This window comes from Polypterus senegalus, chromosome 12 (genome assembly GCF_016835505.1).
Source record: "Polypterus senegalus isolate Bchr_013 chromosome 12, ASM1683550v1, whole genome shotgun sequence".
Classification (NCBI taxonomy): Eukaryota; Metazoa; Chordata; class Cladistia; order Polypteriformes; family Polypteridae; genus Polypterus; species Polypterus senegalus.
In genome coordinates, this window is record NC_053165.1 from 142,799,541 (window position 1) to 142,823,359 (window position 23,819).

At 35.8% G+C, this 23,819-nt stretch overlaps 1 protein-coding gene across 7 annotated transcripts in view; it reads left to right on the top strand.

The window, feature by feature from the left end:
- The window catches only part of herc1 (HECT and RLD domain containing E3 ubiquitin protein ligase family member 1), a 144,138-nt gene that overhangs the window by 85,010 nt on the left and 35,309 nt on the right, over window positions 1–23,819 (top strand). For 5 of the 7 annotated variants that reach the window (XM_039773671.1, XM_039773672.1, XM_039773675.1 and 2 more), the window contains 12 exons: window positions 3,606–3,716; window positions 3,809–3,979; window positions 6,992–7,231; window positions 9,443–9,526; window positions 10,255–10,769; window positions 13,008–13,792; window positions 16,830–17,028; window positions 18,867–19,027; window positions 21,194–21,310; window positions 22,023–22,242; window positions 22,543–22,664; window positions 23,146–23,366. In XM_039773671.1, coding sequence (XP_039629605.1) covers window positions 3,606–3,716; window positions 3,809–3,979; window positions 6,992–7,231; window positions 9,443–9,526; window positions 10,255–10,769; window positions 13,008–13,792; window positions 16,830–17,028; window positions 18,867–19,027; window positions 21,194–21,310; window positions 22,023–22,242; window positions 22,543–22,664; window positions 23,146–23,366 — 2,946 coding nt within the window. The remainder of the gene's footprint in view (window positions 1–3,605; window positions 3,717–3,808; window positions 3,980–6,991; window positions 7,232–9,442; window positions 9,527–10,254; window positions 10,770–13,007; window positions 13,793–16,829; window positions 17,029–18,866; window positions 19,028–21,193; window positions 21,311–22,022; window positions 22,243–22,542; window positions 22,665–23,145; window positions 23,367–23,819) is intronic. The other 2 variants (XM_039773673.1, XM_039773674.1) reach the window with 2 other exon arrangements.

A 23,819-nucleotide genomic window follows, 5' to 3' on the forward strand; every position in this document is an offset into this window, starting at 1 on the left:
AAGTCAGTTATTGCTGATGAAGCATTTATTGACCAAGTGACATTTTGAACATCATTTTAGTGGTCTCGCTTGTTAAGGTTCCACACCTTTAATTGCTTATTTCAAGTGTTTCTAATGGCTTCTTATTAGCAATAAGATGCAGATGACAAAGGAGCCAGCAGTTCTCTGTCTAACTTGTTTCCATTTACAACCTGTGTGGATTCATCATACACTATTTTGTTTAATAAAACACTTACTAGAAAAATGTTTAAGACTGAAAATTACATGTTTTAGGTTTCAACTCATTTGGGTGATATCTGTGGAAAGGAAAAAAATCTTATGATATAAGAACCTAACATTGCAGTCTAACAAACCATAAAAATAAATAAGGTCTGAGATTGGCAAGGATTGATTTCCAATTAAGAAACTGGGTTGGAACGAAAACTTGCAGCCATTGCAGCCTCTAGGACCAACGTTGCCTGCTGTATTCTTGCACACTGAATCCACACATTTTCCCAGTTCTTTGCTTTTAACATTAGTTTTTACTTTTGACAGGTTTGACAGTTTATCAGTTTAGTTTGACCCATATTTTTACCTGAGGTACCTGACTTGTATCCACTGTATACTAGTTCTTTCGGACATTTATCACAGCAAGCAAATGACAGTTGATTGCCATCACCGTTAGTAGCAATTAAAAATGACTGCTAGATGTCAGACTTCCCTTTAGTGAGTTTCGCAGTCTTGTGCTGTACATTTTTTAATGCTGGTTCCACTTCTGTGGATGTAAGACTGTCTCTGGGGTCTTCAATCTTGGAAGGCTGCATGCGAAACACAGTATGCATGCATATATTTGAACTGCAAGTGAATAATGAATTTTGAATGTACGTTTTGTTTTAAAATAATTTTTTAATTTTAATTTCCGTCCGCTTTCTCCTGCATTACTGAAAATCAGTCTTGCATCGCAAGCAATTGCATTGGGTCCTGTGAATCCCACGGTAATCCCACAGGAGTGCAGAGTTCTACTGTATGCACTATTCCTTAAAGTAGAAGCAAACCTGCAGCCTTTCACAGACATATACCTGCAAATGGATACAGAGAACACATGTAAACAATTTTCTATTATTTACAGTACCAAATGCCTCTGCCAGAACAATAATTTTGTTTTTGGGATTGCTTCAGCACAAGAAATACAACAGAAGATTATAGTAATAGTCCTGTAAAACATTCCAGGCAATAATTGCTGTAATGGTGACATTCTTCTCATTTTGACAGCAAACATCTTGAATGTTGGCAAGGTCATTACCAGATTACCTGAAGTGTTTTGCCACTGAATTTGTCAATAAGGCATGCATAAATGCAAAGAGTTTTTTTTTTAATATTATTGAATTTATTAAAATCAAATGACATTTCATACAAGCAAGTCATGTTTTGCAAAACTAGGTTTGAAACTAATCAACCCCCAACCCTGAGTGAGAGCTAGGCCAACAGAATAAAACTTTATAGTAGGAACAATCAAATAAATAAATATGTAAATAAATAGAATTAAAAAGGGAAGATAATCTGCTTCCTCAATTTAAATGCTTATTCTAAAATGTTATTGATTAGATCCTGCCAGGTTCTGAAGAAGTTTTGTACAGATCCTCTAAGTGACAATTTGATTTTTTCCAATTTCAGATAATATATAACATTAGTTATCCACTGACTTAAAAGAGGTAAGTTAGGATTCTTCCAGTTGAGCAAGATAAGTCTACATACCAATAGTGAAGTAAAGGCAATTACGTTTTTTTTGTCCTTCTCCACTTTAAATCCATGTGGAAGTATACTAAACACAGCTGTTAGTGGATTAGGAGGGATTGAGACCACAAGGCTGTCTGAAAGGCATTTAAAGGTTTTGGTCCATAATGATGTTCCTTTGGTGCACATCAACAACATATGGCCCAATGAGGCTGGAACTTGATTGCAATGCTCGCAGGTTAGATCTTGCAGAGGAAATATTTTGGACAATTTTAAATGAGACAGATGCGCTCGATATATAATTTTAAGTTGAATAATTATATGCTTTGCACATACAGTGCTAGAGTGAATTCTGTGCATGGCTGCCTTCTACTCTTTTTCTGAATTGTTGAGTAAAAGAGATAATTGAAGTGTGCCTGAAAGCACCACAACCCCAGAATGTAGCTCAATTACATAGCACTAACGAATTACTGTCATAGGAGTTCCTTCCAGTCATCCTGAACCTTCTCAAAAGCTTGCTATGCAGTGAAATCATATGGTGCTTGATGAAAAAACATCTGTGTGCTTACATTGAGGCAAAACCTCTTGTCTCCTTAGACAATTAGCTGACCAATGTGATGCCTTTCCTTCCTTTCCATCATTGAAGCAGTATTGTCACACAAGTTCCCAAACAAAACCGTTTCCTTTGCATCTAGATTCTTAACTCCAGAAAGGTTCAATTATTACAGACTTATAAGACAGGCCCTTGGTTTTGTGGGTCCAGTTAAAAAAAAAAATAACTGTGAGAGATTTCCCATGAGATTTTATTTTGGTCATTGATGGTTAGCCCCTGTTATCCATTTTTTTCCCATGCTCTGAAATCCAGTGGAAGACATGAGACTAGAGTTCACTTGCTGATACTTTAATCTTGGCCATCTGAAGATGCACTGTTTTTAAATCATTACACCACATCCAGCTATCTTTGAGCAAATGTTGTCTTTCTTCCAGCACTACATAATAAAGTCCTTAATATGTTACCTAAGGTGCAGTTAAGGATGATGAAGATCAAGAACTTGGTTTGCAGCTATGTCTACGTACTGGTCTCTGTCATCAGTTACTTACCCCACCAAGACATGTAATGGGTGCCAGAAAACGCCAAGGACTTGTGAGAATGGCTCACTACACTGTGGTGATACATACATATCAAAGAAAGGACCTGCAGAATCAGTATCATGTTATTTTTTTAGTAGATGCTCACTTTTAGTTGCTAGAGATATTGTGCACCAATAAAGAAATATCTGCAAAGACTGTTGAACTTCAAAGCAACCTGTTCTGTTGTAAAGGAGTACCAGATCAGGTTGTAAGTTAAAATGTAAGTTCTTGTCAGTGGAATTCAAAGCTTTCCTCTGGGAGAATGACATGCACCATATCACAAGGGCATCATACAGATTGGACTCTATTCAGCCATGCTAGAAACAATAGTAATGCTTTTCCGACGCTGACTCCTAGGGCTTGATGAACAACGTTTGCAAGCATGTTAAGCAGAGTTGAAGCCACAAGTTACAAACCCTGGGCATCTTTTCTGTGGGCCAGAATGTTTTGTCTCTGTTGCAACACTCATGCCATCAAGGTGTCATTTACTCTCAGACTGGACTGCTGATGTACACTGTGGACACTGGGTGGTGGGGTGGAGGTTGATACATCTGACATATACATATAGATGAATTGCTAGATGCTTCCCCTTGTGACAACCAATAACAAAAATACTTGTACAACTATCTTTACCTCATTTCCAATTGTACTTTGGATATGTACTTATAAAGAGCTTTAAGTCATCTTTGGCTGTAGTGGTGTTGATTGCTATGGTCACTGTTTATGATATACCTCATAATATTTATTTATTTGGCTTATAGGTTGTTGAGCATTTGTTTTTGTTGCTCTCAGACTGTATGTGGGAGGCACCCATTGCTCAGGCCAAGCATATACTTAATGTGAAGCAGAAAGAGCATGAAGTAAAAGTACAGGTATCTATCTTGTGTTTTTCTTTATTTAGTTCTTATCGTTAGGTGTTTTCTGTGTTTATTTTTTAACCATTGTCTGCTTATTTGTAATACAGGGAGAGATAGAGGAGGAGGATGACAATCTTCCCATACAAGAGGTGTCATTTGACCCAGAAAAGGCACAATGCTGTGTGGTGGAGAATGGCCAGGTTCTAACTCATGGAAGTGGAGGAAAGGGATATGGCTTAGCGTCTACTGGAATCATGTCTGGATGTTATCAGTGGAAGGTAAGATGAATTGATCTTTTGTGCAGTTAGAATTGTTTGGCATTAAAATTAACAATTTGTATAGTTTCAAATAATATTAATCTGCAAGCATTCCTATTTTTCTTCATATTTGGCATTTCTGGAACACAATTTAGGGGACATAACGAATCCTTTTTAGTTTTCAAATGTATAACCCCATTTCCAAAAAAGTTGGGACACTGTGTCAAATGTAAGTAAAAACAGAATTTGCAGATCATGTAAACCCTATACTTACTTGAAAATGTTAGAAAGACAACATATCAAATGTTTAAACTGAAAAATATATTTTTTGAAAAATATATCCTTATTTTTGTATTTGGTACCAGCAAAACTTTTCAAAAAGTTGGGGATGGGGCTTGTTTACCACTGTTTTGAATCACCTCTTCTTTTAACAACACTGTTATTCTGTAAACGTTTGTGAACTGAGGAGGACCAATAGTTGTAGGTTTGAAAGTAAAATGTTGAATCCGATAAAGGATTTCAGCTGCTCAACAGTTCAGGGTCTACTTTGTTATATTTTTCGTTTTATAATCTGGCAGATGTCTCAATAGTTTAAAGGTATGGACACCAGGCAGCCCAGTTTAGCACCCAGACTCTCTTGCAACAGACCCATGGTGTTGTAATATGTGCAGAATGCTGTTTCACATTATCTTGCTGAAATAAGCAAGGCCTTCCCTAGAAAAACGTCATCTGGATGGCAGCATTCAGCATTAATGACTTACTATCACAAATGCTGGCTTTTAAACTGTGTGCTGATGACAAGCTGGACGGTCCCTCTCCTCTCTAGCCTGGAGGACACAGCGTCAATGATTTCCCATAATAATTTAAAATTTAGATTTTTCAGACCACAGGACTATTTTCCTTTTTGCCTCAATTCATTTTAATTGAGTTTGGGCCCAGTAAAGTTGGTGGTATTTATGGCTCATGTTTCACATGTCATTTCCTCTATATATGGTAGAGTTTTAACTTGAATTTGTTTGTTCAACTACAAACTGTAGTCACAGGCTCTGGTTTTTGGAAGTGTTCCTGAGCCCAGGCAGTGATTTCCACTACAGAATCATGTCTGTTTTTAATGCAGTTGCCTGAGGGCTCGAAGATCATGGCCATCCAATACTGGTTTTCTGCCTTGTCCCTTGCGTACAGATATTTCTCAGGATTCTCATAATGTTATAATGATTACACCGTAGAGCATGAATTCCCCAAACTCTTTGCACTGTTACGTTGAGGGAAATTTTTCATGAATATTTGCACTTTTTACCTATGCAATCTTTCCCATTTTACTTCTGTGAGATTTTGCGTATTAAATTACACTTTTTATTTAAATATAATCCATGAAAGTGGTGTGGTCTTTAATATATTTACATGTATGAATGTTTGATTGTCATTTCAACAATTGAGAGGTGATATAATTTAACAAAAAGACAATGAAGTGAATTTTTTGCAATCATATATTCAGCCAAAAAAAAAAAACACTCAGGAATACATTTGACTGCTGTGAAAGGAGCTGTTGACCCCATACATCAAAACAACTTATTTGTAGATATTTCTTATACTTAAATGTCTCCTTCATTAACTTGGAAAGATGTTTAGAATATCCTTCTAACAGAACTTCTCCCACTTTTTGGTATTTGAGGGCTTTGTTGAATATACTCTCCATTTCTGGTATCTTTTAATAAAACAGGAAACCCTGCTACCACTTGGCTTTCTCAAGCTTTTAACTGTTTACTTCAGATTACATTGTATTAAAATCATACCCCACGTGATTCTATATAATTAACACCCCATGCAGCTGATCTTATATAAACTTTAAAGTAACACATATACATTGTAAGGGTAATTGCACCACAGTCTACATTCATAGTAGAAAAGTTCAGTTCACTGTGTTTATCTGGTAATAAATTAATCTATGCCAATACCTGATGAAATTTAGCAGTCAGCAAGAAACAAATCATCTTTCATAAGACCTATAAACATTGTCCATAACTACTCCACTTATACACAAATAATCTAAATTTAGACCAGTGTCAAGTCTTGTGCCAATTTCCAACAGATATTCTTGATTTTCATTGTCCAGAATTATTTCACTTCTCATGTCTTTGATCTTGACACCCTCTTTTTCTTGTGACTGCTGTTTTTGCTCTTTTTAAACTTGCACAAACCCTTGTGACTTCCAGAAATATTAAAGAGACCTCAGAGAGACAAACTTTCAGTGTTCCATTTTCTTATAAAACTATCATCAAACCTTAATTTTATCCGTGAAACAATAAAGAAAACAAAGACAAACGAATACATATTCTTAGTATGTCATGCACTGCACCGTAACCCTCCATTTCTTCTTTTTGAGCTAGTTTTTTTTTGGGTTTGTTTGAGTGTTTGGGAAATTTCCTTGTTGCAAATTCCACTTAAAATTCAGCTTCAGCCTTTTGGTGCCTGGTGTCTCATTTTCTGATACATTTGTAAAATCTGGTTAGACCCTAAAGTGTAAAAGCAGACCTTTTTTTCTTCACAAGGAAATTGCATTGCTTTTGATTTACACGCTTTACCAGTGCATCCAAAATGAATATTTTTTCAATGTTAATGTTTAAAGTTTGTTCACCTTTATCTATCACTATTATTGAAATGATGATTAAATATACTTTTGTGCAAAATCTTTTTTTTTTTTATATAAAGTTTTCTACTTCTAAATTTATCAGTTAGACCTTATGGTTTTTTGCATTACTTTATTTGATAATCTGTACAAATAATAATATTGCTAGTTTTTTCATCCCTATTTTGTACACCTACCATTACAATATTTTGATTCCGTTATTGGTTTTCTTTACTTCCAGGCATTAACACTGTTATATTTCATGGAATTTTGCACTGAGGATGAAATAAAATTTTTTATAAATGATGAGTCATGCATGACAAAGAGAAGAGGATTACTCATTTTGATCCCTGTGTTTTGGAGTACTGAAATTAGTATAAATTTGTTAATCTTTTGTTTAATTGCAGTTCTACATTGTTAAGGAAAATCGGGGTAATGAAGGAACCTGTGTTGGAGTGTCTCGCTGGCCTGTTCATGACTTTAACCACAGAACCACAACAGACATGTGGATATATCGTGCATATAGTGGTAATCTTTACCACAATGGAGAACAAACACTGACATTGTCAAGCTTCACTCAAGGTGATTACATCACCTGTGTTTTAGATATGGAAGCAAGAACTATTTCATTTGGGAAAAATGGAGAGGTGAGTAGCCGTTTCTTTTTTTGTGTTCCAACTACTCTTCGTAGTAACTTGTAACATTTATCTTCAATTTTCTGGGTGAATAAATGGTTCTAACGTTTGTTGAGAAACTTATACTGTACTTAGCTACTATTAGGGCATTTGTTGACTTTTAAATTATTTTAAATTGACAGTTGGCATTCACAGTACTTGCTTCACAGTTGTGCACACTTCTCTTATGTGCTCTCTTACTCTTCTTTTGGTAGAAATTAATTTTTGGATGGTGCAAATTTTCTACAATTTTCTATAATTCATTCACTATTCTCTTGATTTTGTTTATTTCTTTTGTTCCCTTCTTGTGTGGACAGTAACTGATAGGATACATCTGGAATTCCATGTTCATTTGGGTGCATAAGCATAATCTCTTCTGTATTCCACCTGAAATAATATATAACCACAAATTCTAATAATTCTATTATCTTTTCATTGACTTTGTACAAAATGTGCATTTGTGAATAATGAGAACTCCTGTTATGAACCACAAGCCTTTCTCATAAGTGCTAATTTATAGCATCAGCTTCCCATATAGTTATAATTATTTTATTTCCTATATATAAGATGTGATTTACATTAGAGCCTGACATAATAAGTTGGAAAATTAGTCTAGCAGTCTATAAAGCTTGTTGGTTAGCTAAAAGATAAGTGGTCATAATATCTAATCCAAACGTTATATATGATAATTAATTGCTTATTGTAGTAGTTATATTGTCCTGAATCCAAAAATTCTGACATTTCTTAATTTGCCCTTGCTACAAACTCCACTAACTTGGTCATACTAAGGTATGATTTTCACTCTAGTTTGCCGGCTGATTGACTTTTGTAACACTGTTGCTTTTCTGCCTGTGTTGTAAAATGAGCTAGTGAGAGAACACTTAAATTCATAGCAGGCAAAATGAAGAGCGACCAGCAAGCCATTTTTCCTGGATCTGTCTGAGGTCACCTTGTTAATATTTGATTTGATTCAGCTGTGCAAATTTACCGTATATACTCGCGTACAAGTCGAGTCTTAAAACCTGAAAAATCTATAATAAAATCAGACCCTGACTTGTACACCCATTTAAAAATGTGACACATTTTTTTATCATCTTCTTGATTCCTCCAATCTCGCGCCAGTTTCTCAGACACATCAAATTTTGTTGCAGCAGCGCAGTTACCAATTTATTTTGCCACTTCAATGACTTTTAATTTAAAACCAGCTTGATATTTTTTTCTGATCAAACACTCCATCATAGATAAGGGATGCTCTTACAATAAAGGTGTATGAGGGTGTGAGATACGAAAAAAAAACCAAAACCGTGCAAACGTCATTTTGGAATAGTTCAGGTTTTATCGTGTTGTCTCGTAGGCACAATACATAGAGAAAAAAAAAAAAGGCAGTGTGCTCCGTGGTTACTCTCTCAAGTGGGCGTTAGCATATCATAATCTCTTGGACCAATAGTTTGAGTTTTCCACATTTGATTTATACTACAAACATTTATTAAATATCAAAAATTATACGGCAAAATCAAACCCTGACTTATCCCTGGGGGAATTTAAACATGAGTATATACAGTAATTCATAGCTTCCTTGTGATATTTCATGTTATTTTGTAATTTAGTCTTTTTTTTTAAAAGAACATTGTGGTGTTTGGGTGGAAGGCAGAAGGAGGTGCAAGTACTGTACTTGGCTTTGGGTATAGAATCTTACATTTTTTAATGTCCTTAATGGCTTTCATCTTCATATCAGCTAAACATTTAAAACATTTAACTGTTTTTAATTCACATCTATAGTCAGCACTTCAAAAAAAAAAAAAATTGAAAACAGTTGGTAGAACATGGTTAAAGCAACAGGATCAGAAGTGAGTTTAAGATGTTATTATGTAAATAACATTGATTAATGTGGTAGGATAATTATATTAAGACACCATTGAAAATATAATACTACAAGAACTGCATTGGAAATAGTAGAAATAGTAGAAGCTGCAAATAACTTGTAGATATCTCTGCCTATGTTTCTAGTATTTTGAATCAAGGCAGTGTCGGCATATTTAGTAGACTTTTTGGAGTTTATTTAGTAAAGGTTTTAACCTAAGATGACCAGTTGTTTAGATTTTGTTAATTCTGTGTTGCATAATTACCAAAAAAATCAACTGTGTTACATAATAATTCTGTTCTTTGTGTGTATTCTTGGTGTAGGAGCCAAAGTTGGCCTTTGAAGATGTGGATGCCACTGAGCTGTATCCTTGCGTAATGTTTTATAGCAGTAACCCAGGTGAAAAGGTAACTTTTACCAGTTTATCTGAGATGGTTGATAAAAAGAATGTCCTCATTTCTGTTTTTATTTTATACTTCAGTTGATTGCAAACTACACAAGTAGCACTCTGTCAGATTGTAATTAAACATACTATTATGAGGCATGCTAAAATGTATATATGCAGTGTAGGGCTTTCAGATGAGATAAATGGGGTGAATGTAGTCTAGTTTCTCCACTGACAGATGGAGAAAATAACCTTTCCAAAGAATAAATAATGCATCTACTAGCCCCATTATCATTGTTGAAGACTAGGAATAAGAGGCAGAGTATAAGGCTGAGAATGTGGCCTGTATTACATTTTAAAAGTAACACTTTTTTTTGGTTTTAATAAGAAATGCATCTGTTTGTGACCTAGTATTTTGGGAAACTATCTTCTTCTGACCACACTGTTCCTTGAATTTGCTGTCAGATTGTAATGCAGACTGGAGTTTGTCATAGCTTTGCCTCCACTCATCACACAATGTGCACAACTATACAACCACAATTCTCCTAAATGGGTTATCATAGTGTACTGGAAAACTCTTGGTGGAATTTGTTCAAACTGCTAGAGTTTGATTGCTCCAACCCCTCGTAATTTTATTACTCTGTTGGCTAGTAAAAGACTAAAATGAATGCATTATCTCATGCTATATTATTACGTGACTGGATTATTCAACTACATATGTTTATATGCTATAATGTGTTTATATTTTAGGTTAAAATTTGTGACATGCAAATGCGTGGCACCCCACGGGACTTGCTACCTGGAGACCCCATTTGCAGCCCAGTTGCTGCAGTCCTTGCTGAAGCTGCCATTCAGCTTGTTCGCATTCTTCATCGTACTGACAGATGGACTCACTGCATCAACAGAAATATGATGGAACGGCTGCAGAAAATTAAAACCTGCCTTAGGGAAGGGTGTGAAAAACTAAAAAAAAGTCGCTCGGTTCAAAGTAGAGATGAGCATGATGTTAAGGATGAATTCAAAGAAGATGAAAAGGGAAAACATGGAAAGCATGGGCTGGCAGATCTGTCTGAGTCACAGTTAAAAATGCTTTGCACAGAAGTTTGGCCGGTGCTGGCAGTAATTGGTGGTGTTGATGCTGGCCTTAGAGTTGGTGGCCGATGCATTCATAAGCAGACTGGTCGCCATGCCACACTCTTGGGTGTTGTGAAAGAAGGGAGCACTTCTGCTAAAGTTCAATGGGATGAAACAGAGATAACAATCAGGTATGTGCAATGCCAAATATCATGGTATAACCTATTTAATGAACAAATCAAAAGTAATGTGTGTGTTTGTATTCTTTGCCTTTAATGTTCAGGGTAAATTTTACAGAGGGAAACATATTATTTAATTTGTAGCCCTAAAGGACTTATTCCGGGTCACTGTAATTTCCAGCTTTACAGTGCAGCTTGGGAGTGACTGAGGGACCACCTTGTTAAGTTACAGCATGATATTACTAGTTAAGAATAAATTATACACTCATTTACGTTTTTGATTATAACAACTGTCTTTTCTTTAAACAAGGGCATGTGTGCATGAACTGTATAATACATGTAACTGTCATCAATCTTGTGTACACTAAACCCATTCTCTAAATCATTTCTTTCTTTCCTTTTTCAGCTGTTATCATTCACTTGGTGTTGCCATCATGCAGTATACATTAGTAGTACAACATAAGTTAATATAGCATATAGGTTTATGATACACATGCAGAAAGTTACAGAATTATTTAAAATGTATTCTTATTGCAAGCCATCTTTTCTTAAATTGTGTTGTGGAGGAGTATTTAAGAAACAGAACCGTCTCTGTTTTACTAAAAGCAATGCAAGTTAATTAGTCAAAATTAAGAAGAGGCTAATAATAGAAGTTATGTGTAAAAACTGAACTTTAAAATACCCCAGTATTGCATAGTGTATGTCAGTTTATTCAAATAAGATTAAACATAATCTTAATTGTATTTCAATACAGTGATTCTTCCTCGATCGAGGGGGTTGCGTTCCAGAACCCCCCGCGAAAGGTGAAAATCCATAAAGTAAAAACCATATGTTTATATGGTTATTTGTATATATTTTAAGCCCTTATAAACTCTTGCACACTCTTATAAACATTTCCCACACAGTTATACAGCATAAACCATTTATATTCTCTTAGATATTAGGCAAGATTCATTGAAATGATGTATGTAAACACAATGTTTATATACTACGCACAAACATACGTATCGTATATCATTGAGGAGTTTTATTTAATATGTAATATAGTTTTAAACACATTGTAATTGATTAGGTAATATAAGATAAATGAAAAATCTACAACATGTAAATATAAATAAAACCTAAATGTTATTTTAATGATATCAAGCGTCTCCGATATCACATATTACTGCACAACAAAGGAGAGCGTTACAGCTCTTCTAAAGGAGCCTGTTTAGGCGACTGTGGTACTTGGGCACGGCCCCGGAAGCAGTAGCAGGAGCAGATCGTTTTGGAGACATAACGAAGGGCTTGACACAAAGATAAACACAAAAGAGCACAAAAGTTAACTCTTTACATGCGAAACACATTGATGCTAAATGAGCAAGACGAGATTCTGGCTAACACAAAGCGGAATCGAATGCTGCTCTCTGTCGCTGAGCCAGTCAGCACCCAGAAACTTAACTGCGTGCTCTGATTGGGTAGCTTCTTAGCCATCCACCAATAGTGTCCCTTATATGAAATCAAGTGGGCAACTGAGGAAGCATGTACCAGAAATAAGAAGACCCATTGTCCGCCGAAATCTGTGAATCAGTGAAAAATCTGCAATATATATTTAGATATGCTTACATATAAAATCTATGAATGAGTAAAGCTGTGAAAGTCGAAGCGCGATATAGCGAGGGATTACCATAGTGACATTTCATCTGATAGTCCTACACTGTAGTATTATAAAGATACAGGGTTTAGACTTTAACTATTGAGTCCTCTAGTATTAGGTGAGGTTTACTGCTTAAGTGAGTAAAGAGTCCATAGGTTGTCAAGGGAATGTAATGTGTTTGTCTTATCCAAAACGCACATGGCTATTCACAATAACGAGACACTGTCAGTTTTGAGGATGATCTTTTGAACTTGGTCTGCCTCCTTTTAGTATTTTCTATTATTAATATTAGTTTAGTCAGTCTTTTTCTATAATTAAGCATCATGGGATATTTGATTTTTTTTTTCAGAGCAATATTCAGTTGACTGCTGGTATTTTTGGGTTTGCTTTTAAACATTTTTATCAACCAAATATGCCAAAGGCACAATCAGATGTGTTATGTTTTGTTGCATAACTCTACTTTTCTGTTCTTCTTTCACTGTGACATTATTGTACTCGTTGTTTCCTATGCATCTCTGTTCTTTTCCACACCTTGCATTACATTCTTTACCTTTCCTTCTCTCTTTTCCCTCATTTGCTGTTTCCTGCGTCATTCTGATCTTTTATTAAAGCTTCCCAACTTTTTGGTCGCCTAGTGACACTCCACTGTACAATCTGGAGCCTTGTGAGCCGCTGCCCTTTGATGTATCAAGGTTTCGTGGTTTGACGGCCTCTCTGCTGATGGACCTTACCTACCTGACTGGTATCCATGAAGACTCAGGAAAGCTGAGCACTAGACGCCATGAAAAGAAACACAGACATGAATCTGAAGAAAAAGGTGAAATTGATCAAAAAACAGATGGCGGAGATTTCCAAAAGGAAGTGATAGATATTAGGATTTCCCAAAGTTTAGATGAGGTCAGAGCTCACGTGACAGCCAACTCCAAGTCTGAAAATGAAATATCTTCATTTTCGTTAGATCCTCAACTTGCATTAGAATCTCAACCTCAGCAAGTGGATGGGAAAAAGAAAGTTCATGAGCATGCAGTAAGAGCTCACGATGTGATACAGTCAGAAATTCGAGCCATCCAGCTCTCCTATCTCTATCTTGGTGCTATGAAATCCCTGAGTGCATTGTTGAGTTGTAGCAAGTATGCTGAACTTCTCCTGATTCCTAAAGTTCTCACTGAAAATGGACATAACTCGGACTGTGCAAGTTCTCCTGTAATCCAAGAGGAAGCTGAAATGAGAGCTGCTCTCCAGTTTTTAATGCGACATATGGTAAAAAGAGCAGTCATGCGCTCACCTATCAAAAGGGCCTTGGGACTTGCAGACCTTGAACGTGCCCAAGCCATGATTTACAAGCTTGTTGTCAACAGTCTTTTGGAGGATCAGTTTGGTGGAAAAATAAAGCTAGGTGAGTAGAACTGCAAAGTTTGTTTACTAAATGTGCTTCTTTAATACTGCCCTGTTTTTTTGCTATCATTTTGGCTATGCTTTAGTGTTGGATAGGGACTTAAATTTTGACTTTGATATTGATGCCAGGCTTTCATACCTCAGTACCAGTACCAAAATCGTTCTAAACCAAATAAGGGATAACTCTAAAACCCTCCTTCCTGGTTTGGTTCCCAATGCAACACCTCACCGCTTAATAAAAGATTTATTTGTATAGCACCTTTCCCATGCTCGATGACCTTCACGAGTCTCATAAAGAAACAACAAATATACTGTATGTATATTTTTAATAAATTTGCAAAAACCTCAAGTAAACTTTTTTCACGTTGTCATTATGGGGTGTTGTGTGTAGAATTCTGAGGAACAAAATGAATTTAATCCATTCTGAAATAAGGCTGTAACATAAAATGTGGAAAAAGTGATGCGCTGTGAATACTTTCTGGATGCACTGTGTATGTATGTAACTTTTGCAAGCTACTGTACACACCAGTCAGGTTGAGGTAAACTGAACATACAGTTAGGTCCATAAATATTTGGACAGAGACATCTTTTTTCTAATTTTGGTACTGTACATTACCACAATGAATTTTAAATGAAACAACTCTGATGCAGTCGAAGTGCAGACTTTTAGCTTTAATTCAGTGGGTTGAACAAAAAGATTGCATAAAAATGTGAGGGAACGAAAGTATTTTTTTAACACAATCCCTTTATGTCAGGGGCTCAAAAGTAATTGGACAAATTAAATAACTGGAAATAAAATGTTCATTTCTAATACTTGGTTGAAAACCTTTTGCTGGAAATGACAGCCTGAAGACTTGAACTCATGGACATCACCAGATGCTGGGTTTCCTCCTTTTTAATGCTCTGCCAGGCCTTTACTGCAGCGGCTTTCAGTTGCTGTTTGTTTGTGGGCCTTTCTGTCTGAAGTTTAGTCTTCAACAAGTGAAATGCATGCTCAATTGGGTTAGGATCAGGTGACTGACTTGGTCATTCAAGAATTTTCCACTTCTTTGCTTTAATAAACTCCTGGGTTGCTCTGGCTATATGTTTTGGGTCATTGGCCATCTATATCATGAAACGCCGCCCAATCAATTTGACTGCATTTAGCTGAATTTGAGCAGACAGTATGTCTCTGAACACCTCAGAATTAATTCGGCTGCTTCTGTCCTGTGTCACATCACCAATAAACACTAGTGTCCCAGTGCCACTGGCAGCCATTCACGCCCAAGCCATCACACTGCCTCCACCGTGTTTCACAGATGATGTGGTATGCTTTGGATAATGAACTGTTCCACGCCTTCTCCATACTTTTTCCTTGCCATCATTCTGGTAGAGGTTGATCTTGGAATGTTTTTCCAGAACTGTGCTGGCTTTTTTAGATGTTCTTTAGCAAAGTCCAATCTAGCCTTTCTATTCTTGAGGCTTATGAGTGGCTTGTACCTTGCAGTGCACCCTCTGTATTTACTTTCATGCAGTCTTCTCTTTATGGTAGACTTGGATATCGATACGCCGACCCCCTGGAGAGTGTCGTTCACTTGGTTGGCTGTTGTGAAGGGATTTCTCTTCACCATGGAAACGATTCTGCGATCATCCACCACTGTTGTCTTCTGTGGACGTCCAGGTCTTTTTGCGTTTCTGAGTTCACTAGTGCTTGCTTTCTTTCTCAGGATGTGCCAAACTGTAGATTTTGCCACTCGTAATATTGTAGCAATTTCTCGGATGGGTTTTTTCTGTTTTCGCAGCTTAAGGATGGCTTCTTTCACCTGCATGGAGAGCTCCTTTGACCGCATGTTGTTGTCTGTTCACAGCAAAATCTTCCACATGCAAGCACCACACGTCAAATCAACTCCAGGCCTTGTATCTGCTTAATTGATAAGACATAATTACTGACTTGCCCACACCTGCCCATGAAATATCCTTTGAGTCAATTGTCCAATTACTTTTGAGACCCTGAAATAAAGGGATTGTGTTAAAAAAATGCTTTAGTTGCCTCACATTTTTGTGCAATCTTTTTGTTCAACCCACTGAATTAAATTTGAAAGTCTGCACTTCAACTGCATCTGAGTTGTTTCATTTAAAATTCATTGTGGTAATGTACAGAACCAAAATTAGAAAAAAGTTGTCTCCGTTCAAATATTTACGGACCTAACTGTACTTTGTAATTTCACCACCCTTTTAATAAAATCTACAATCGGAAATCAGAGAAAGAGCATCCCAGTAAACTGAAAATATGTAAAACAACTTTAAATTTAGAATGCAGATTCAAAACAGAAAGCCTCAAATGAACATAAACAATAGGATATTTCCAGCACAAAACTCATGACCACTTGTCTACTGAAACGCTTGTGTCTGCTACATTATTTCAGGTTATGGCAGTATTAGGCAACCTGGAAGTCGCATCTTCCCAGAGCTCCACATTAATGGTAATATTCTTGTTATATAAGGTCATTTTGTCATTTGGTGTGGATACCTGTTAACCTACCACATTGCAGAAAGAAACAGTTCACAAACATTAGTATTGGTTTAGACATATTGAAAATAGGAGTAGTACTTGTTGAAGCCTGGCCTACATTTTCCCTGAGTTTTTGCAGTTAAACATGTTTCAAGTCTACAAACTGTCTGGTTTAACTACTTGAAACTATCTATAGAACAGTGCAGTTTATACTGATATGTTTGCCTGGCACCGTTAACACTTGCTTCAATTTCTTGGTTTAGTTTTTTTGGTTTGAAGGTAAAAGAAGGCAACTCTTTAGTCTAAGTAAAGGAATAAGCCATTTCTTAATCAATGCGTACTAATAAAAGCTGACATATGCACCTAATGTCCTATAATTTATTTTTGTTTATGGGTTTCCTTTGTGTTAGTGTATCATTCCCAGCATATTTATTTCTGCAAAGTTTTATTAAGAATAACACTAACAGTATTTGTTTTATGTAATTTATGAGAAATTAATGCTGTCATTTCAAGTATGAAACATATGTATAATTGTTGATTTTTACAGATGTGAAACCCGAGTCAGAAGAAGTCGATGGCTCCCAGCAAGCACAGACTCCTGTAACCACAAGCCCATCAGCTTCAAGCACAACATCGTTTATGAGTAGTTCCCTAGAAGACACAACCACAGCAACTACCCCAGTTACTGACACAGAAACTGTTCCAGCATCCGAGTCTCCTTGTGTCATGCCTCTTAGTTTACTCAGGTGCATGTTTTAAAGTATAGCAAACACATATAAATAGTAACTCCTTTTACTTCTTGTCTTTTCTTTCTTTTCAAATGTTTTTTTAGAAAAAAATACAAAAAATAGTTATTTGAAATGCACATATCAGTTAATCTCTTAACTGTTTAAGTCTTTTAATTAAAAAAGAGGCAGGGAAAGCATCTTTTCTCATGGTTCATTTACTTGTTTTAGCTTGACAAGGCCCTGCAATTCTTACAACTGCTGCAAGAGCTTTGTGTCACCTAATTTCTTTAAAGATACATAATGAACTTTCACTACTCACTGGATGTGGAGATTGGAGAAATAACAGTAACTCTGCAAAAAGGGCTAGACCAAATAGATCCCATCTCTAGTACAGTAATCCCTCGTTTATCGCGGGAGATAGGTTCCAAGGCCGGCCACAATAACTGAATTTTCACAAAGTAGGGACACCATATTTATTTAATTATTTAACGTGTATTTGGACGTTTTTAAACCCTCCCTGTATTGTTTACAACCCACCCTTTACTCTGTTAATAACAGTGACAACTGTTAAGCAATATGAAATCGGTAGATAAGTTTACAGTTACTGTATAGCAAAGTACACATAGCTATATATGACGTGATGATGGTGATGAATATGCTGTGCAGTAAAAATGATGACGATGAAGGTGATGATGACTTTTACTGCACAGCCGATGACTATAATTTATGTCTCTTCAGACAGCGATGCCATTTCCTGGGGCACCTCTTTCACAGTTTCCGAAGGTGTATCCGTAGTACAGTGTAAACTAAAATGCTCGGCGAGAAAGCTTGAAGCGAAATGGCCGCAACAGAGAGACAAGGGGAGATGCTGTGGGAGCTGATCATCAGTCAAAGCACCAATCACGGGCCCGATTAGAAAGCGGGAAGCTGTGATTTGTCGTCTCCCTCCCATGTACCAATCACAGCCCGTGTTACAACGCACTTAGTCACCAAACTTGTTTTGTTGTTCTTAGACTAGGAAATACTACTACTATATTTAAAAACCCGCAAAGTCGTGAATCTGCGAAAAGTGAACCGCGAAGTAGCGAGGGATTACTGTACTGCTTTGTAAACAAAAGCCCATACCAATGGCTTATTACCACTGCAGTAAGCCCAAGCAAGATACTGTGTACTGTAGAGTTACAGCACAATAAAAACAGTTCAAGATTGCACATTACAATGGTGTTGTGGATTTGTTGTATCTTAAGAGATACAGAGATGGGCAATAATAGGTAGGAGAGTTGATTTAGTCATGTTGTTTCATGATGATGCAAGTATATTATGAAACAGTGACAGAGTCATCTACTCACAGTCCCTTGCAGGTTATTAACAGCCATAGGGCAATTGTTAATCTAGATATTAAAGGTCAGTGTCTGAAAGTTAGCATTTTGACGTGCCTGGTTGGTTTATCAATAAAATGTTAATTTATTTATGAGACCAGATCCTAAATAAAAAGACTTAATTGTTTTTGCTAGATTTGAGAGTTACATCACATTTGAAAATCAGTTTTGTGAAAGTGGACATCATTAAAATTATCTTCCAGTAAAATCCTTCACTTTTTGTATACTTGAATTTTATTTATTCTGAATATTTCTGGCACAATGAATAAAAGGAAGAATCCATAGTTGAAGAATGTAGAATCAATATGAACACAGTGATGCATAGAACATAACATTGTTGATTTTCTAACAAGTGCTTCCCCAAACCAAAGCACTTCAATGCACAAGCTCAACTTCATCTGCTAAATGAACTGGTGAAAAGTCAGGTATATCGAATAATGTAAAAACTGAATAAATGTTTGATTTTTCCCTACTTAGGCAAATGTTCTCTAGCTATCCAACAACCACTGTGTTACCAACACGTCGTGCACAAACCCCGCCTGTTTCATCATTACCAACATCTCCATCAGATGAAATTGGACGAAGACAAAGCTTGACATCTCCTGACTCACAGCCTGCCAGACCAGCTAATCGCACAGGTAGGATTTTCACTTTAATTTTAGACCTTTCTTGCTAGCTTATACTGTCCATTAATTTTAAAGAATCAAGGATGGAGAAGGAAGAAGGCTAGTGGCAAAGTTTTCAGGGAGTGTATGGTTATTATAAACAAGTCACCAACAAAATACGTATTTTCTCATTTTCATGTGAAACCTGTTTAGTATTTCTAATTTATAGGCAGTTTTTAAGTCAGTTCCTACAACATTAACAACAAACTACTAAATATTAAATCATGGTTTAAAAGAGTTCTTTGTTTTACCTCACACTCTCTTTTTATATATCCAAAAAGAAAATCTTTACATTTCAGAGAAAAAGCTTAAAAAAGTTACCAAATACATGCATGTATTTGGTTGTGTTTTGATTTACTTTCTTATTTATGTACGAATTTGTACTTGCAAATAAAAAATGTATCCTTACCATTAGTAAAACAGTACCAGGAATATACAACAAAGTTACTATGTTCACATCCCTTTTGTTGTCACAAACATGTGTCCGAAGCACAGAAGGTGCAAATCAATACTCGTTAGCTATCTTGGCTTGAAAAATGGACATATTTGGCAAGTTTTATTGTTTTTCCTCCGTGCCCCATACCTTCCATTTTAAAGCACCACAGCTGGGGAAAGCGCTTAACTTTACAACACAATTTCACATGGCAAATGCATATATACTGTGTTTATGAAAAAATAACTTTTAAATACCTTATCCTTTAATTGTTGAATAATCAACAGCCCTCGTCAGAAACGGCATACAGTGCCTTCAAAAAATATTCAGACTCCAAACTATTTTTTACATAAATGATCGTCACAGTCAGGGATTTTGATCAATTTGACTAAATCAAACACATACACCATACTGCCCAACAACAAAAAAAAAATGTAAACTTCTTTCCTAGATCTTTTGCCTTAATTTTTGTTTGCTTTATTGAAAATATCTTACTACTCTCTTGTTGATATTTAACAGTATGGTATTTATCATCATTGGTTAGTTGAGCATAGGCGAACATAAAAATTGAGAGAACTGATAAGTTAATAGACTGCACCTAGGCATAGCCATCCTTGTATTTCAAAAGGGTATAAATATTTTTTAAAGCTTACAATTTTCCTTATTGGAAAATTTTTGAAAAGTTTGACATATTGTTGAAAATAACTTTTACTTTAATGCCTTATATAAGTATTTTGAGACCAGAATACATTTTTGTTCAAGGCACTGTAAAGATGCTAAGGAATGGTCTACTAAGTAGACTAAGACTTTTCTTTTATAATTGAATTTCACATAAAGTTACATCATATTCTCGGACTTCGCATTATTCTTCTCTGACTTGGAATCACAGAAAATGCACTGAAAATGTCTTTGTTACACAAAGAGGAAGATCAGTACGCCCTAGCCAGAAGTTTGATATTTTTTTTCCTTCCTGTTTCCTCTTCACTTTTGACCATACTAGGAACTTGCACACCAATGAAAATATAAAGGAGTAGAATTAGCAGTCAATAATGTTTTAGCTTGCACATGAAATTCAGCAGTAACTCTAAAATGATGCCTAAAGATAAGTAACAAAAGGCTTACATGAGAAAACTTATAAGTTTTCAAAATGTGAGCAGGTCTTGTTTTACCAAAGTAAAAACCAGACTACACATTTAATTTTTTCTGACTTTGGAACCAAAATAAAATTTTCTCTAGTCTCTATCCTAATCAAACACAAAAAGCACAAAAAATTCAATGTGCTTTCAGATTCTCTGCATTCTATTCTACCCAGTGCCTTAAAGGATAGTGCTTGATATGTTTATAGATCAGATGAGTTTAGAGTGGAATGCTGCTAAGCACAGTGGAGTTGGGTCATATTATTGCTTCTAATTATTGAACTAATAGGCCATACAGAGTGCACAACCCTATATTATACCTATTTATCCTAAACAGAATATGACTTGTTCTGCCATATGAAACCTTAGTGTGTGTTTGGTTGGTGTTCAGCACATGCATTTTCAAGGAAGCTTGGATGGGGGCAGTATTAAAAATAAATAAATAAATAAAGTGTGTTCATACCTGATGGACCCTTGCTTAGATTTTATGATCAATACTATACTTTTTAAAATATTTCATGTTTAAATAGTTTTTTCCTTTCTTTGTTATCTTATTTTATTTATTTAAAGCATTGTCAGATCCAAGTAGCAGGCTGTCTACATCTCCTCCCCCACCTGCCATTGCTGTTCCATTGCTGGAAATGGGATTCTCTCTCCGTCAAATAACAAAAGCAATGGAAGCTACAGGTAAGTAATTAATAATCTGTTAATGTGTACCTAGCATGGAAAGAGTAAACAGATTTGCGTTGTTTAGAGCATAGAATTTTTAAGTTACTATGAAAATATATGAACCTTTTAAAGGAAGTACATTTTATTACAAGTTAGAAAAAGAGAACTATTCCTTGTAACTGATGCTTTACTGAGTATGTGTGTTTTTTTGTTACCATTATTACCTTCAAATGTGAAACTGTAATAATATAATCTTGGAATTTATAGTTCCTTGTAAAATGATGGTTTAATGATACCATTACAAGAATCCAGCCTGTTGTTATGTTAATTTGCAGGGCAATCTGAGATGTGTCTTTTGATGAAAAAATCGTCTTTTCTTTAAAAATTGAATAATTTGTGACCTTATTTTCCCAAATGTTTTTAGTCTGTTTGCCTTAATTTCCTGATCTGTGTAAGATATATATTTTCAGTATGCAAATTTTTATTAATTTATAAATTAAGCCATTGTTAATGTTGCATACAAGTATATGTTAACAAGATAAGGCACACTTTTTTTCCTGATTTTATATAGTGTGTGAAACTTGGAAACTAAAATGCTCGTCCAGTTTTTGCCTCATTAACATCTTGATCAATGGTCTAATGCCTGCTAGGAATGCTTGCTTTGTAATGTTTATAAACTCTAAATCTGTGGTATTTTTAACTTTGTAAAATAACTATTGTTTTCTTTTAGGGACTAGAGGAGAAGCAGATGCTCAGAACATCACAGTCCTAGCTATGTGGATGATAGAGCACCCAGGCACAGAAGAAGATGAAGGATCTCAGTTGAGTGGAACCACAGATCAATGCCCAGGAACATCTGCATCAGCAAATGGAGGAAAATCCTACTTAAACTCCTCTGGCGAAATACCTGCTGCAGATGCAACAGAAATGGAGGATGGATTTAGTGAAGGGTAAGATGATAGTAGATTGTCTGCATTTTCTTGGTTTAAGAAATTTAAGATTAAGAGGAAGGCATTCATACTGGTTCAGTACTTTAAGATTATGGGTATGGTGCAGGATAAAGATTAGTTACCAGGACAAAAACTGTAACCAACTAGTGACAAGATTGTACTGCTGAGAGTGTTTATGTAAGTTTCTTGCCCTTTATCATAATTTGAATAAAGGTGGAAAAAGTAGCAGAATACATTTCCAGGTTGCACAGTTTAGGAGTCAAAATTTAGATTTTACATTTCTTAATTTCTAAATTTTAGACCTGATGGAATTGAACATGGGGAAAGCTCATCTTCTAATGCAGGTACCGCATCGAGAAGTCGATCTTTCACTAGAAAGCAGAGGTTTGATTTAGCAGCAAGGACTTTACTGGCACGAGCAGGTAAGTATATTTGAGAAAAAGACTTTTTATTAAGGGAATAGTTAGATTTGTTTCCCCACTATCATTTCTGCATTTATGGAATTTCTTGCATTTAAGAGTTTAATAAAATAAATTTTACTTTCAATATGTCTGACAGTCAATTTTAACATAACTGTTGCTTTTCTTTTATCAATCCTGCAATTGTTTTGGATTGCCCATTAATTTTTTTGATGACAACAAAAATGTGGGTAAAATGGATTTTTTTTTTTTCAGTGAGTGCAATGCATGTTAAATGGCTTTTAAATGATAAATCCCAACTGGAAAAGCCCTTGTGCGTTTTTGTGCAACCACATAAATGCAATCAGCTTTAGCAAAGTAGTGTGTTATGCCAACTCTCAAAGATGCCTGCTAAAACACTTTTTTTTTTTATTAAATCAAAACGTGCAGCACCATGTTTAAGATAAAAATGCATATTAATTTTGCCTATTGTCTTTCTTTGCAGCTGGACTATATCGTTCTGTTCAGGCTCACCGAAATCAGAGTCGCAGAGAAGGAATATCACTTCAGCAAGAAACTGGAGATCTCTATGATTTTAGTTTGGATGAAGAGTTAGAGATTGACCTAGATGATGAAGCTATGGAAGCAATGTTTGGCCAGGAGCTGGCTAGTGACAGCGACATTCTGGGAATGTGTATCCCGGAGGTACTAGACTGGCCAACCTGGGTGTGTGTGACTGCAGCAGGGGCTGCTTTGCTTATTCTTTTCTCTGCCTTGCAGAAACTAACTTCCTTTCCTGCCTTTAAAGTAACTGTTAACTGAAATTCTTAAAGTAATATATGTTGGTGTTGCCTTCAAATTTATTAGGAACGCTTAGTCTGCCCTTAGTCTGTAGGAAACTGGGCAGTTTGTAAAGTTTCATTATTCTTGTAAAAAAGGTGCAAAAGCTGTATGATTCAGGTTATGTGAGCATAACACAGATTTACAACAGTAATAATGGGGCACCATGTGGACTTCTCCAGACCCAAAGTGAAGACTGGTTGCATAAATTTAGAGGTCATAAAATAGTGAGGAGAAATCACAGTGACTTTGACCATTATGAATTACTGAGACTGTGAGCCATATGCTTTCTCGTGATGTGTTGGGAACTCTGTCACTTTTATAAACATTTGAGCTCTG